Source organism: Phaethon aethereus, assembly GCF_964289735.1.
Source record: "Phaethon aethereus genome assembly, chromosome: 6".
Lineage (NCBI taxonomy): Eukaryota > Metazoa > Chordata > Aves > Phaethontiformes > Phaethontidae > Phaethon > Phaethon aethereus.
Window position 1 is genome coordinate 13235914 of NC_138580.1, and position 15246 is coordinate 13251159.

Sequence of the window (15246 nt, forward strand, 5' to 3'; positions counted from 1 at the left end):
GGTGGGTTTCAGTGGCAGCTAAAGCTATCATTTACATGTGCTCCAAGGTGATAACAAACACCTCTAACAACACTGCAAGGATTGTTTGGGATATTTAGTAGGGCTAAAAACCCTGGTACCAGTGTCTTATATCAGAAATCACTTTATTAGAATGTCAATGTAGTGTACAAGCACCAAATTGTTTTAGCTTAACTGTTTAATGGACATTCTTTAAATAAATAACTGGTAATTTAAAAAAAAAAAACCACACTTTTATCTTTTTTTTTTTTTCTTTCATTAAGATTATTCACTATTTCTATTCTGATAGAAGACTCTGAAGATTACTGGTACCCCGGTGTGTATAACCACGAGTCGACACACACGCACACACGCGCGCGCACACACACACACACAACTGTACACCTCACTGCTACATCAACAGCCTTTTAAATACAGAGTCCCAGCTCTTGCACCGGGACCGGTACATCAGATATATTCTTTGTGTGCATTTCAGCATCGTTATCACCACTCAAGTTCCACATCTACCGTAAATCAAGGTGGTCTTGAGCTTAAGAACAGTCTGTCCCCCACCCTCTCTAATAAAGCCACAATTAAGTCTCGTAATTTCTTTGTTTTTCTGCTGTTCAGCTGTGCAAATCCAGGCAGATGTGCAGGCTGCAAAGCTGACTTCCAGTCTCTTCAACCCCTCACCAGTCCAGTGTTATCACACAGAGACGACGACATCAAGATAGAGTCTGTCATAGGACTCGCGGAAGCAGAGGATGAGGAGCAGGCTGAGCAGACACGATCCTGGCAGGCACCAGTTGAACCAGGAAAACTCTGTAAAACAGAAAACAGACCCAACCTCAGAGTTATCAAACATGTTTTGTGTTTAAAGCAACCAAAATGCTGATTGATGGAAGGTTTGAAGGAAATTGCTGTGTTCTGAATGAAATCCTGACAGCTCTCGATCGATAGATGGTTAACATGGTCTATGAGATTTCTCCATGGACGCCGTATGTATATATAAGGTTATACATTTATACCGCCAGTGCCTCCAGCTAATGTTAATCCTTCCTATTCAACTTGTCTGTGGAGAGAACGGAATAAAAAAAAATAAAATCTATCATTGCTAATGGAGAATAAACCACTTCTGCAGACTCTACTCATTAGTTCTTTGATTTCTACAGATTGAAAACTAAAACAAATTAAAAGAGTAAGAAGAAGCAGGATTTGATTTTGAATCAAACCTGCTACACAGTGTAAGGAGGGAAAACCAATTCCTCAGAAGCAACTTGTGAGAAGTTCGATCAATTCAATTTAAAAGTAGCTGCACAAACAGCTCCTCAGAAGCCTCTTTTTAGCTGTTGGACATAATGTACTGCTCTTAAAAGCTGTGTACCACATTCAAGAAATCCTATCATCTGATATTTGACTACTAATTAGCAGTTTTATTCAGTTTTTTTTTTTTAACAAGTGCACCATAATTTCCTTTTTTTAAAATCTGTCAGTTTACTGAAGAAACATTAATTTTACTGGAAATGGCTTTTAAGTTTCTTTTATTTTATTTTTATTTTATTTTATTTATTTATTTTTACAGAATTTTAAACTCTCCTTCAAGGTCTGTGTTAATCAAAATTAAGACTTCAGCACTGTTACCTTCTTAAATCTGTAATTTATATTGCTAAAAGAAAAAGCACAATTTATATTACACAATGCAAAACACAAAAGTCAGGAAGCCTAAAAAAACAACCTTCCAAAATCAGTAACCTTCAACAACACCCTCCCTCACGCATCAAAAACCCTTACAGATTTGTTTAGGCAGTAATCTTATTAAAAACTGAGTAAAATTTTCCTAGGCTTGGAGACGACCATGTTATGCGATGCCAGGAGTCAACAGGTAAATGCTTTGCTATTATTTTCTTTATAAAACAATACTCTTGCTTAATTGGATTAAACAGACTTTAACCCAAATATCCTAAAAGCCCAAATTTAACTTGTGAATCCTTTATGTCTTTTGTAATCCAAAATTTGTGACAGCACCGGTGATGCACGCCAATACATCGATCACGCGTAGCTAAAGGTTGATTTGTTTTTGTTTTTCCCTTGGAAGTCCCTGCAGAAAAGGCGAAGGAAACTGCATCCAGAGGCTGCGGCTTTGGGTGTCAGGGCACAGCGCTAGCTAGGCTGAGCTTTAGAAAGGTTTACATCTCCATTGTGCTAGCTGGACCAAAACGTTCAATGCACTGGAAAGTTTCCAGGCTTTGGCTCTTTCACAGCCTTTGCAATATCAGAGTATGAGAAGAAAAAGAGAGAAATCCAAAATAAAACTACCAAAACTACTATCTGGCCTAAAAAGCAAGACTGAGGGAACAAGATGAATTTGACTGAGTTCTGGTTTATCTGTAAGTTTCTTAAATGCCATTCGAGGATGTATTTGAATCAAATGACACACAAATGTTTAAGATTGTTATCTGCCTTCTAAAGCATTTTTTTTATCAAAGGAGCCAATAGCACCCACTAGCACTGATCCCTCCCAGTGACCATATGGGCTCTTGTACTTTTGATGATTTGTGAAACTGCATCATGGAGAATGGATTGTCCTAAGCACAAGTTAAGGTGTTGTTTTGTTTTTTTTTTTCTCTTTGAAAAAAATAAGGAAAATACTCCAAGTGTATGGATATACTAATTTCAGGCTTATCCTTACCTGTATTTACTGATACCTGATAGGGAAAGAAATGCTAGAGACAAACAATGGCCCCAAATACCCTATTTATGAGGGAGCGAGTTCACTTTATCATAGTTCTTTAGTCAGAAGTGAGATGATGCCTCCCAATCGTCAATTATTAAGCAATTCAAAACACTAGATTGTTACTCTGAAAAAATTCTCATAATATTCTGCGTAATCTTTTCAGCTCAGGTGTAAATGTTGGAAATAATGGTATATGTGAACAAAGTTCACACCAATTAATATTAAATCATAAAAGCATTCTTTAAAATGTAAAGACTAAGTATCACACCACCCAAGGCTAGCAGGGATGGAATTCAGATTTTACAATGATGCAGTTCAATGTCAGTATCAAAAAAAAAAAAAAAAAAAAAATCATATCTCTGTTCACAGACCAACTTGGAACAGGGTTGTTAACCTACTTGTGATTCCCTGGCAGAAAGACACACAAAACATGCTGAAAATTTGCCCCAGGCTGTAGCCGTCAAAATTTCAAGCACAATTCATGCTGAAATTTGTCAGTCTCCTCTTGGTTATAAAACACACCATCTGACATGCACTCCTGGTAATATAGAAAAGCTTGCAATTTCTAATGCTTCCAAAGCAAAACATTGCTTTCCAAATCCTGCATCATGAAGCAAGCGTTTACTGCAACAAAATACAAACCAAACACCTGCATCTTTGAAAACCATTAATAAAGACCATTTCCCTTTCAAAGCAAGATGGGTTCTTATTTTACAGCTTAGAGTAATAACATATATTATAGTCTACTAAACAGCAAGTTGAAAGTTATGAATTGTGAGGACGCAAATAATACTTGAGAGATGAGAAAGTCTGAAGTTGATGAAAATACCAGGCAAAACACTGTTTTGCCTCATTAGGCCACTAGATTATCTAAAGGAATGAGTATTTTGTCTTTGAGCACTGGTCAAGAGATGCTCTCTGCCCTGCAATGGTACGTCCAACCCACCAAATGGAACTAATCACAAATGGGGCATTTCTGCTCTGCCGCTCCTGGGCTATACAGTTATACCCCATGAGATTGGATCAGCTGGTTTTTATTGTGGTTTTGAACACCCATAGATACAGATGTTATTAATGGTCACATTACTCAGGCCTTTATAAAAATACGATGACAGCGTGTATCTTGATGGTTTCTGGCTACAGCAAATTCTAAGTAGAATATGACTATCTATAACTTGCAGTAAAGCATTTCATTTTTATTAGCGTGCATACAGAAAAGAACAAGTAAAGTTCTTCTCCCTTGCTGCTACGTATGGCTATTCAAACATTTTATTATTAACAGAAATTGTATATGCAAATTCTCCCTTTACTGACAAGACCATGTCTTCATAGAGAATTATATTTTCAAAGTAGCTTATATTTCTTACCTGTATGGTAAAATGTGAGGAAAAACAAAAGCACTCCCATAAACACATTACTCAAAAAGGTGACAACTCCACAGGTAATTCCTTCTGGAACAGGGTAGACTGTCTCCACGAAGAGCTCAAAGAATATTGGTACGCTGCTGTTGAGGAATATACCCAACAAAATGCAGGATGTGTACAGTGTAGCTATAAAAGAAACAAAAACAGTTATTAATTTCACGCTGGCATTTTTTCCCCCTATTCAGGGCTGCCAAGAATACCAACACCTGAGTAACTGAAAAATGCATAAACTTATTTTTATCCTCTGTGTATCATAAAGCATATCCCATCCCACTAGTTTTAGACAGAATGCATGCATTAATTTGGGAAAAAAAATTAGAAATACTGATTGATTTATTTATTTATTTTAAAACATGAACCCATGAAGACACATTCAGTGATCTGGAATTCACTTGTAAGTAAAACAAATAGAACAAAATTATGAATGCAAATCACCACCTACAGTTTGATTTACCTCCGAAATGAACAGAAACTATTGTCCTAAACACAATTAGGACAGGCAGAAATTAATGCACCAAATTGGAAATGGACATGGATTAACCTTTTGGCTTAGCTCTAAAGGTCAAAATTAATTTTGCTTCCATTTTACAAATAAATACTAATGATCTACCGGATATCAAGACATTAGTATTCATCCCGGCCTGAGCTGCAACATGTTGAATCTCCTTTCACTTCAAAAAGAAATGAAGGGCACCCAGCGCCTGGCAGGAACAGGACATATTTGATAATGCAGATTATTCGGCACTGTACAACAAACTATTTTTCTTGGACGAATCAACAGAAGAATACAGACATTTCTTTCATAGCCTCAGATTTTGTTTTACAATTTCTGACACTGCCAAATACTTTATTTACAGTGCATCTGTAAGTACAGTGCATACTTACATTAAGCATCTCTATTAAGATATTAATATACCTGTATTATCTATTAATAAACCTATTTTAGCTATTTCTGAAAAAAAAAAAAAGAAGAAAACTTCAGTAGAATTTAGTACCTATTTAGAAATGTAAGTAAGTCTTTGCTAAGTGCTGTGTTGGGAAGGGGAAGATTTCCTGACCTGCAGCCGCAACAACCTGAGGTTACTGATCACGCAAAAAGTATAAGGAAACAATTAGAAGGCTTGGAAAAAAAAAGAAAAGTCTGGAATATTTTCTGAAGTGTCCACCAAAATAACAAGAAAAGGTAGAGAAAAATTTTTCAGATGCAAAAGTGTTACCTAGTCACAGAGAAATTATTTGTAGCATCTTTTCACTGCAGTATGGTACAAAATCCTTAGACAATTTTTTTTTTTACACAGATATGTATGTTTATATAAAATAGAAACTGCATTTTCAGTTTAATTTATGTTCTTCTGTCTTGGAAAGGAGAGAACTCAAACAGTTCTGCTTCATCTTCTGTTAAGCATTGCTCAATCTTTCAACTGAGAAACTGTTAGGAAGCAGAAAACTTCCAGCTTAAAAGAAAAAAAATTTTTAAAGAAGTCACTGTCTCTTAAAATATGAAGAATCATGGAAAAGAGATAAAGGCATTAAGAACCTGAAAGGGATATCTATCAGATCCTCCATTTGATGTGGTTTGCTTCCAAGGCACAAAGACGTATTTCCTTCTCTACAGAGGATTTGCCTGGACAGGAAAAAGAGTTTAGACGACTCAGCCAGAAAGATGATACAGATGGCACAACTTCAGGAGGGACCGCTGGCCCCCACTTTTTTTAAATATACCAGAATGTTCCGAGTTGTTAAGAAAAAAAGAAAGGGATAAAAGAAAAAATAAACCATGATAACTTTTTCAATCCTCAGATCCTCTTATTATAAACTGCAGAATAAAAGGCAAAGAAATGGATGCCAGGTATGTTCAAGAATTCTCAGAGAGGAAGGAAAAAAACCAAACCAGTATTAGGATGCTTTTCCCCATGGGCTCTTCTAGTTAACACTGAAGAACTGATTCCCTAGTTAGAAGATCCATAGATTTTTGCTGTAAGTCCTAACCAGTATTTAAAATTTCATGAACCTCCCTTTGAATTCCTGTTTACCTCAAACACGACTGCATATTACTCTAACTGTCTCTAACTGCCGTCAGGTGTAGCCAGCAAATCTGAGCACTGAATTCAGCTATTTGCTATTTTTGTGTTGGCTTGAGAAACCAACACATAAATGACAGAAGTATATGTCAAGACAGATGAACATCTGCCCCTCATTACACTCAATTAAAGGCATCTATAGATAACTATGTGTAACTTCTTGAGAAATTTTTCAGAACTTTCCCCAAAGAAAAGAAGGTGATAGCCAGCAGTAATTCTGCGTTAGAAACTCAAACAGTAAATATAGTAATGAAACTGCTGAAAGTCATAACAAGCACCATCAAAAGTGGAGCTGCATATAGACAGCACCAGAAGCAATACCGCTACAGGAAGAATGAAACCTCTTCCATAGACAGCAACAGCCAGGAAAGGGGAAGCATGTGCCTCTGAAGAGAGACATATAATTTCCAGAAACTTAGATTCACTTGAGGCAAAGGCAAAAACAGGCATCTAAGATTAGCAGCCATTTAAAACACCAAGACTTCAAATTTCAGTCAATACATTAAACGCAGAATTTTCCATAAAACAAAGAGAAGCCTTCAAAATAAATTTGATAGTTCAAAATAATGCTAGTTGAATTACATCATTGCTCATCACTTACTAAGACGACTAGACTATAAGCAAGTAAGCACAAGAACTCTGTACTTTAGAAACTACAGCCTTAGATTTGCTCGTCACTACAGTTTGCTTTAGTCGTACATTTAGCAAATACACCCAGCAGCACACAACTCACACTTCCATACTACCATGGGCAAAGTAGCTTTAGCATTACCTTTTGTTTTCCCCGATGTATTACCTGCCTCGTGTGCACGCCGAAAACTGCCAGCTGAGTATCAATGACAAAGCCTCTGCTGAGACCACAGCTAATACTTATAAAACATGTGGTGTATGTATACGTACACACGTATTTGGAAACTAGTAAGAGGACCCGTCAAGGTAAAAGGACAGGTAGAATATAGCGCCCAGTAGACGCCAATTTAAATTCAAAGATCTAATGGAAATGACAGCTTTAACTGGTAAGCCTCCAAAAGCAGCTCTGAAAGTGAAGATGTATACATCTGAAAGCCTACGGGGTTCTCCCTGAATGGGTACATATTGTAGTGATGGGAAAACATTTTTTATTTCATGCTTCTGTAAATCATCCAAGGGCTTCCCAAGTGCTATACAAATAAGTTTATTCCATTAACTTGGCGATTAAGTTACAAATTCAATTGGTCAACTAGACAGAAAGTCAAAGATAAGATATGCAGTTTCAGAAAAGTATGTTATATGAAAAAGTCAAGTAAGAGTTCAAAAGTGTTTTTTCCCTTTTATTGCATACACTAAATAGCTCATGAGCAACAAGATACTGTAGCAGGGAGAATACCACCTATTAACAGAGACCATTTACTTTCCATTACAGCGACATTGCATTGAGCAAACACAAACAATTACCATGATTCTATACTGTAGAAGAACAGCTGCTAAAGTTACAGTGAATGTTTTTTCAATTAAGACAATCTTGATGACAGTTGTTGGAAATGAATATATGGAAATGAAAGCGCTGACAAAAGGAAAAAAAAAAAAAAAAAAAAGAGATGATTTACCAAGAAGCTAGCATTATGTCCTAAAGCCTAACAAGAACAAACAACTAGCTTACATAGGCATACGCTGGGGAAATGTGTCATGCTATTAATATAAAAAAAAAGATCACTTTTTCTTAGGAAAAGGAATTAACTGCCTATGAAGCTATGCACAAAGTTGTGTACCCAAGACAGTGGCAGCTGTGGACATTAATAATACAACTGAGCTGGGTTTTTTTAAACTACTTTGATTAATGTGATGTTTTAAAGATAATTGTGTGAATTAAGCAGCTATTTCACAGGTTGACCACTGCAAAAAGAGCAGGAAAGGCAAAACAGCCATCCAAAGCACAGCTGCTTCAGAGAATTGGCCTGGAGCTGCCACAGCAGGAGTCTCAGGCTAAGCTTCATCATGTAATGTTCATGCTTGAGGTGTGAGGCAACCCGTGGTATTCCCTCAGCACTCATTCTCCTCCTGGCCAAGAAGGAAGCAAGCAATGAAACGTGCCTTGATAATAGCACTAGGGATGTTACCAGTTAGATGAAGCAAGGTACCAGCTGGGGACTGATGGCGATACAATTGCTTCGCACAAAAAGCAAAAAAAGCAGTAAGAAGTTACGTTCATTCCTGGCTTCAGCTACTGGATGGTAAATACATGCCCACATCCCAGAAACAGATTTTCTTTTCTCCCAGCCACAAACTGTGGCAAAAGCTTTATACCAATTAAAAAAAAAAAAAAAGAATTAGGAAAAAAAATATTAGGAGTTCAGACAGGGATGTGATTTAAGTCATAGAGTGCACTTGGTTTCCCCAGATCAGCTTGCAACACAGCAGAAGGAGTCTCAAGTATCTCTGACATCCAAACAAGTTCCCAGAACCTCCCAGGATGTTCTGCAAAATGTTTAGCAATTTACTCTTAAACTATACCATCACTAAATGTATAACTATAGAGACTGATCCAAACCCAAATGAAATTAATGGAAGGACCTCCACTGATGTAAATAGTTCTTATCAACCCACTGGCACATACATCTTGGCTGATTTTTAACAAAGAATATGAAATAATTACTTTTTTTTTTAAAAAAAAAAGTATTTTGCAGATAAATTTCCCCCCAAAATACAGATATCCTAGAGCAGTATCAAGTGCAAGCAGGTGGTACACTATCTTCTTCCAAAGTCCTTTGCCAGAAACTCTTGAACTCTGTAGATTTCGTAACAGCTCTCAGACAAACCGAGCCAAGACTCACACAAATTTCATATGGATAAACAGGAAAGTAAATACAACTGAACATGTTCTCTTGGGCGCAGCATACAATTTAAAGTGAAACCTACAGGGATCTAGCGCATTTTGTCACTGCCCATTAGAACAGCATCCCAAATGCCAAAATGAAAGGATAATGCCTCATGTGGATGGATGCTTTGTTGACTTTAGTACTTTTGTATCCCCACAAACGACCTGAACAATTCAAAGTTAGTTCCTATCAAACTCTCGAAAGTCTGGTAAAGTGGAATGAAACTTCCATATAATTTAATTCTTGCTACTGGCCATGGTAAGAATAGTCACGCAACAAGTCCTCCTTAATTTTTCCATGAGAAATGTGACTCCCTCAAGGTAAGACAGTAATTTTTACTGTAATCCTCTTACAGGAACAAAAAACACAATAGAAAAGGATGTCCCTGTAGCACACGTTTATAACATCAAAATGTTTCATTGCCTGGATTTCCATTCCAGCACACACTGATCAAATTCTTATCTTACGATGTAGTTATGAAAGTAACCAAAAATCTGATCAAATTGGATTTGTTCTATACACTTCCCAAGAGAAAAGCAAGTGGAACTCATTTTGAAAGCGAAACATTCACTTTGGAGAACTAAAGAGTGAAGAAATTACTGAGTGAGCCTCAAAAAAAAGGCGGGGGTGGTGGAAATCATACAATATTTGAGGCTTGCTATTGATGGATATTTAAAGTGGCCATATTTACAGGTACTCATCCCTGAAATGCTCCTCCCAAATTTCAAGCTTTGTACACTATTTAACACTGGGGGTTTTAACTGTTTTTAAATAAAACCCTTGAATTCTTTCTTCTTTAAGCGCTCTTCTATCTATGGATTTACAGAAGCCTTCAGGAAGGCAAAGGTCATTATTTCCATCTTATGAGTGGGAAAAGCGTAACAGGAGCGGGGGTAATGATTTGCCCACAGCCATAAGCAGGTTAATGCTGATGCTAGAAGAAGAAATGTTTTTCAGGCCACTGTTTTATCCTCTGGGTCCCCCAGCCTTATACCTATCAAGCACAACTTCTTTATAGTAAAGAAATTAAACTCAAAGAATAAAACAATCAGTATTAAATGATTAACATATCTCTTTTTCAATACTGTGCTTTGTAGATGAGGACAGGGAGACAGATGTGTTTATAATGTTCAATCTGTTGAACCTGAAAATAAAGCGTAAGCTGCTTTACCTAAATACAGTCATCAACTCATGGAGTTGCCACCATATTCAGAGTATCTGCCATGCAGCACAAGAAAGGACTTTGTAAAGCAAAATTCTGCTGAATGTGCTCATAAATATTGGAATATTATTGATCTGCTATGCTGAAAACATTCGATCTGAGCTGTGAGCAACAAGCATTGCATGTCAATTTTTGGAAAATGCTAGTACTTGTATCCAGAGATACTACCAGCAATACAAAGTGGCAAGATACTGAAACTAGCATTACAATGCCTTACACAATTATTTTGGGTCAAAGTATGCCATTGTACATAAATTCACATAATGAAGTTCAGTACAAAGCAAACTAACAATGGACTTGGCACAGAGAAACAAATCAGCAGCTGCACTGGGAATTCAATGGAGAAAACTATTTTAATGTTCGATATGTACATAAAATTGTCTTTGAAACTTGCTGAAAAATGTAAATTACATACATTAAAATTAAAATTTCTTAAAAGAAAATTCAAGCTTGCTTAAAATATAAGCCGATTCCAGAATCAAAGTTTTTTAAGAGGTGTGATTAGCTGATGAGAGGTGTTTTAGACAGATGATATAGCAGCTATGATGGAACTATATCACTATTGCCTTCCTTTCTTTTTTCCCCCATGCTGGCAGTTACAGTTCATACACATGACTCTGAATACACTTTTATAAAATCTTTTGGAGATACATTAAGAAGTCAGCAAATGACAGAAAACTTGTCTTGCTCTGTGGCAGTAGGAGATATGGAGCATATTATGATAATGCAGAGCAATGCAGGCATTACAGAATACAAACAATGCTTAACAGTATCATTTAAAGAAAACACAAAGCAGTCATTGATTTTTAATATCTGCATTAAAGGCCTCCATTCTAAGTAATTACCTTTTGTAGGAAATATCTTTAAATGATGTCGTGCCTATTTACAAGGAATTAGGAGAATATTATACAAACAAGTGCCGGAAAAAACATTTTACTGTGACCATTTTTTCAAATACAATTCCTCTCCTAATATTTAAACCAGACATTATTACAACTGCTACAAAGAATACTGATTAAAAGAAGGGGGTTGGTTTGTTTGCATTTTAAAAACAAATCTTTAGAGATTTTCTTCCTTTCCCTTTAGGGTGAATAATTGGCCAAATTCTCTCATCTTTTCAGCATTTCAAAAGCCTGCTTCCATGCAAACGTACCTTAGTGCTTGGTCTGGAGACCAAGAAAGAGATAGGCAGAGGGTTTTCAGAAGAGGGGAATGAACATGTATGCCACACAATATCCACGTGCTAAAGGAAAAGACCTGGGGAAACCACTGGTTTATCTATGGATGCAAACTTTATTCGTGGATCAAGCAGCTGTCAGATGAGATGAAGAGGACTGACTATGTTCTCTAACCAGCCTTCATCCCTAGGGTGAAGCCTGCCTTAACACCTGGGCCAGTACAAAGACTCACATGAGGTGTCTTGCTTCCTCATGAAAATGACTGTCCTGTCCCATGGAAGAGCTCAGTCCGTCAGGTCATTTTAGCAGTTTGCAGGTATTGCTGAAGATGGCAATGCTTGTGGTTTTGTAAGGCAAAGCCTGACTTGCTCAAGAGAACAACAGCGGAGGCAGGGCAAGAGAGGAGGGGGCAACCCCTCACAAAGTAGGGGCTAGATGGTTGGAAGGGAAAACCTCCTTGCAAGATCAAATGTACACCCCCACAAGTTTCCTTAACAGTCAATTTTGAACCTTGCCTGCTCTGCCTCAGCGTTTGAAGAAGGCTGAAAGCGTGAACCGATCCATCACTGGCTCTGTGCGCTGCCAAGCCTAACACTTGTGCTTTTTGCCACAGGACAGGGAGAAGGTGAGCCTATTAACCTTCTGGCAACATCAAACCCCGCTGCCCTCAGTAACACACATCCCTGCTTTGCAGCAGATGTCCAGTGATGCCCGCAACGTAGCTCCGGGATACAAAGCACTACGTGGACCTCCGCTACACAGAAAACCCCACAAGAAACAAACAAACAAACAAAAACCCCCACGATGACAGCTGCTTTTGTTTTGCACATCTTCCAGCTCTACAAAAACACGCAGAGGATAACTACCTGGAAGTCCACTGTCAACACTGGCTCACTGAGTATGCAGAATGACTTCCACCTTAACCAGCTACCTTAAACCACTTCCCAAAGCTGCCAGCCAACGGCCTGCATTTGGTCTCCTACATTTATACTCTGAGATACTCTACATCTCAAACTTTTAATTTAAAGAAGAAAAAAAAAAAAAGGAAGTTCATCCAAATCAATCCAAACGTGCCGTTTCTCCCAATTACTGTGGAATGCAGAGGTCATCATCATATTGCATCATTACATTGAGGAATAATCTAGCACAAAGTCCTATAAATCAGCTTAAATAGCTTGTGTGTTTTCATCCATAACAGCATAGCTCAAAAAGATATACCACTGCTTTTCTGTGCACAAGGAGCTAAATTGAACAGGCACATTACATCTATTTTATATGAACTTTAAAGAGAAAAGGCTGATATGAACCCCCCTCCACCTATGAAGTTTAAACATTATGCCACAGAAGGAAAAAAGAGATCTTATTTGGTGGCTACACATTAAGCCCTGATGCTTTAAATTGCCTTTTTTGAGGAATGCACCATATTGCTGGCATTTCTATTCAAAACAAGCTTCTGTTTTCTAGAAAAGGGTTCAACATTTACAGTGACATATATAAGAACAGCACAGACAGAAAATTCTAAAATATAATTTACAACTCAATCTAGGGATCATCCACTTTAAAAGAAACTATAACTGCATGAAAACAACCACCCGGTCCCTAGCTTTTTATCAAAGGATATTAGTTTAGGATACTTTATATCAAACCCCAAATACCTTAGGTACTTTTATGTCCTGACAGTGGATCACCTTTCCAAAAAAAAAAACCAAAACAGTCCCAAAACTCCATAAAGCACCTACATGCTACAAACTAGTAAGAATTCTTCTAGAACCTATGCATGCTGAGTTCTTTACAAAAAATGAAATAAAATCAGAGATGGAGCTCTATCAGTTTTGTTTTGTATCATCAGTGAGCGCATACATAATGACTTCACCTCTTGAAACCTCTCTGCTTCATTCTTATGCATAGACTTGAAGGGACATTTATGCATTTGGCTTGTTGCATCAATTCAGAGGATGAAGTTACTGTAAAAATTTACATTACTGCAGGCTTGTAGCGATGAAGCAGGCAAGCACAAGAAATAAGCTTTTATTGCATTTATTTTAGATTTGATGGAAAAGAGAAGTGTAGTCATTTGGTATGACAATAGCCACCATGAAATTTGACTTGTTTATCTATTAAATTACATTTTATTTAAGCAGAATTTTTTTTGAAGTAGTTGAAATTTCAAGATAAATCACAAATTTGACCTATGCATCCAGATGGTGTTTCTCCTGAATTGATCACGTGTTTCAATTTGCTGTACCCACTTTATAGTTGTGACATATGCAATGCACCAAGGACACTTACTGAAACTCAAAGTTAATTTGAGTAGAACATAATTTTATATACTACTCTCTACAACAAAGTCTTTATTAAAAAAAGGAAAAAAAAAGTTTTCTTTTCTCTTATAATGCATAAACATGCCTATAACAAAGATGGCACTTTATTTAAAATGGATTTACGGAATTCTTTAGTAAATTAATATTTTTTTAAATCTCGATGGTTTAGTTTTACTGTAACTCATTACTCTGTTGAATGTCTTGGAATCATGGGTGGATCAATCCTTTCATGCAGATAGTAAGGTGAAGGACAGATTTTTAAGAACTAAGCAGTGCTAATTTTCAACTAAGGGTACAGTTCGCTGGCAGTTTGAGTAGACCTCTGAGCTTTTCCCCCACTCCTGCCAACAGCTTTTTTCCCCATCTTTCTGAGGCGCAGGGTGAGTTAATTTTGGGCTGGAAGAGTTCCCCAAACTTGCATGCAGGTGCAAAAAAGAGGACAGCACAGTGCAGGTATAGACTTAGATGACTGAAAATACTATGGGTCACTTTGGTTTGAACTGCACCATATGTTTCCAATAATTAATGTAAGTTTCAAAACCCTGAATTCCCAGACATGTCACTGTTTCTTATACGCAACGCTACTGCCATTCATATGATTTTTCTTGCTTTATTTCTCACCTCTGTTATTCCAAAACACTCAAAACAGAGAAACACTGAGCCCCAAAATCAATTTTAAATGTATATTCTGGGTTCTTATTATTGGGTTTTGTTAGTTTTTAATCTTTTTTATTAAGTTATTCAAAGCTGGTAAAGATATTTCAGATTCGATAGGTTTTCAAAACCTTTTTTTTCTTGTCTTGGTAAAACAACTGTATTACTAAAGATACCAAACCAGGTTATAAAACAGCTGATTTAAGACTGCAAATATTCGCCTGCAATACCAACTATAAACAATAGGAATTAAAATCATTGCTGATACCTGTGGTTAAAGGCAGATGAGTGACACTAGTTAGACAGGTGAGAGTGAACCAGGTTGATGCTAATGTTGCTCCAGATAAAAGCAGCAGCAGTATAAACTTCAGCATACCCCTGATAAAATCTGCAAATCTAAAATAAAAGCACAGATCAGAGCAGTACAAATGCTGATTTTCTTATTAGTTAAATGTGATGCTTCAAAATTAATTCAGTATATTCTCATTAAACATTTTGGAGACTATAAAAACCAATTTTAAAATCGTTTCTCATTTTCAGAAATAGAAAAAAGGCACTTTCATAGGATGGTGATATTTCTAGCTGTCAACCTGAAGAGCCATGGATTTTTTAGCTGTCACAAAATATCAACCAAACCAGAACAATTCTCAAGGCATCAATTAAAAACACTTGGTATATAGGAAAGGTGTTTTTTTTTTTTTCTTCTGCATTTGTTGGACACAACATCACACCACTACTTACATCGCTGTTTTGTCACCATTTGCCAGCCTCCCTTGGCAG

General features: G+C 36.9%; 1 protein-coding gene across 1 annotated transcript in view; it reads right to left on the reverse strand.

The window, feature by feature from the left end:
• Nucleotides 1-703: 703 nt before the first annotated feature.
• The window catches only part of SLC49A4 (solute carrier family 49 member 4), a gene marked incomplete at both ends in the record, with an annotated part of 64672 nt that continues 50129 nt past the window's right edge, over nucleotides 704-15246 (reverse strand). Inside the window, 3 exons of the mRNA XM_082001726.1 lie at nucleotides 704-819; nucleotides 4099-4281; nucleotides 14735-14862. Of these exons, the coding sequence (XP_081857852.1) occupies nucleotides 704-819; nucleotides 4099-4281; nucleotides 14735-14862 (427 nt within the window). The remainder of the gene's footprint in view (nucleotides 820-4098; nucleotides 4282-14734; nucleotides 14863-15246) is intronic.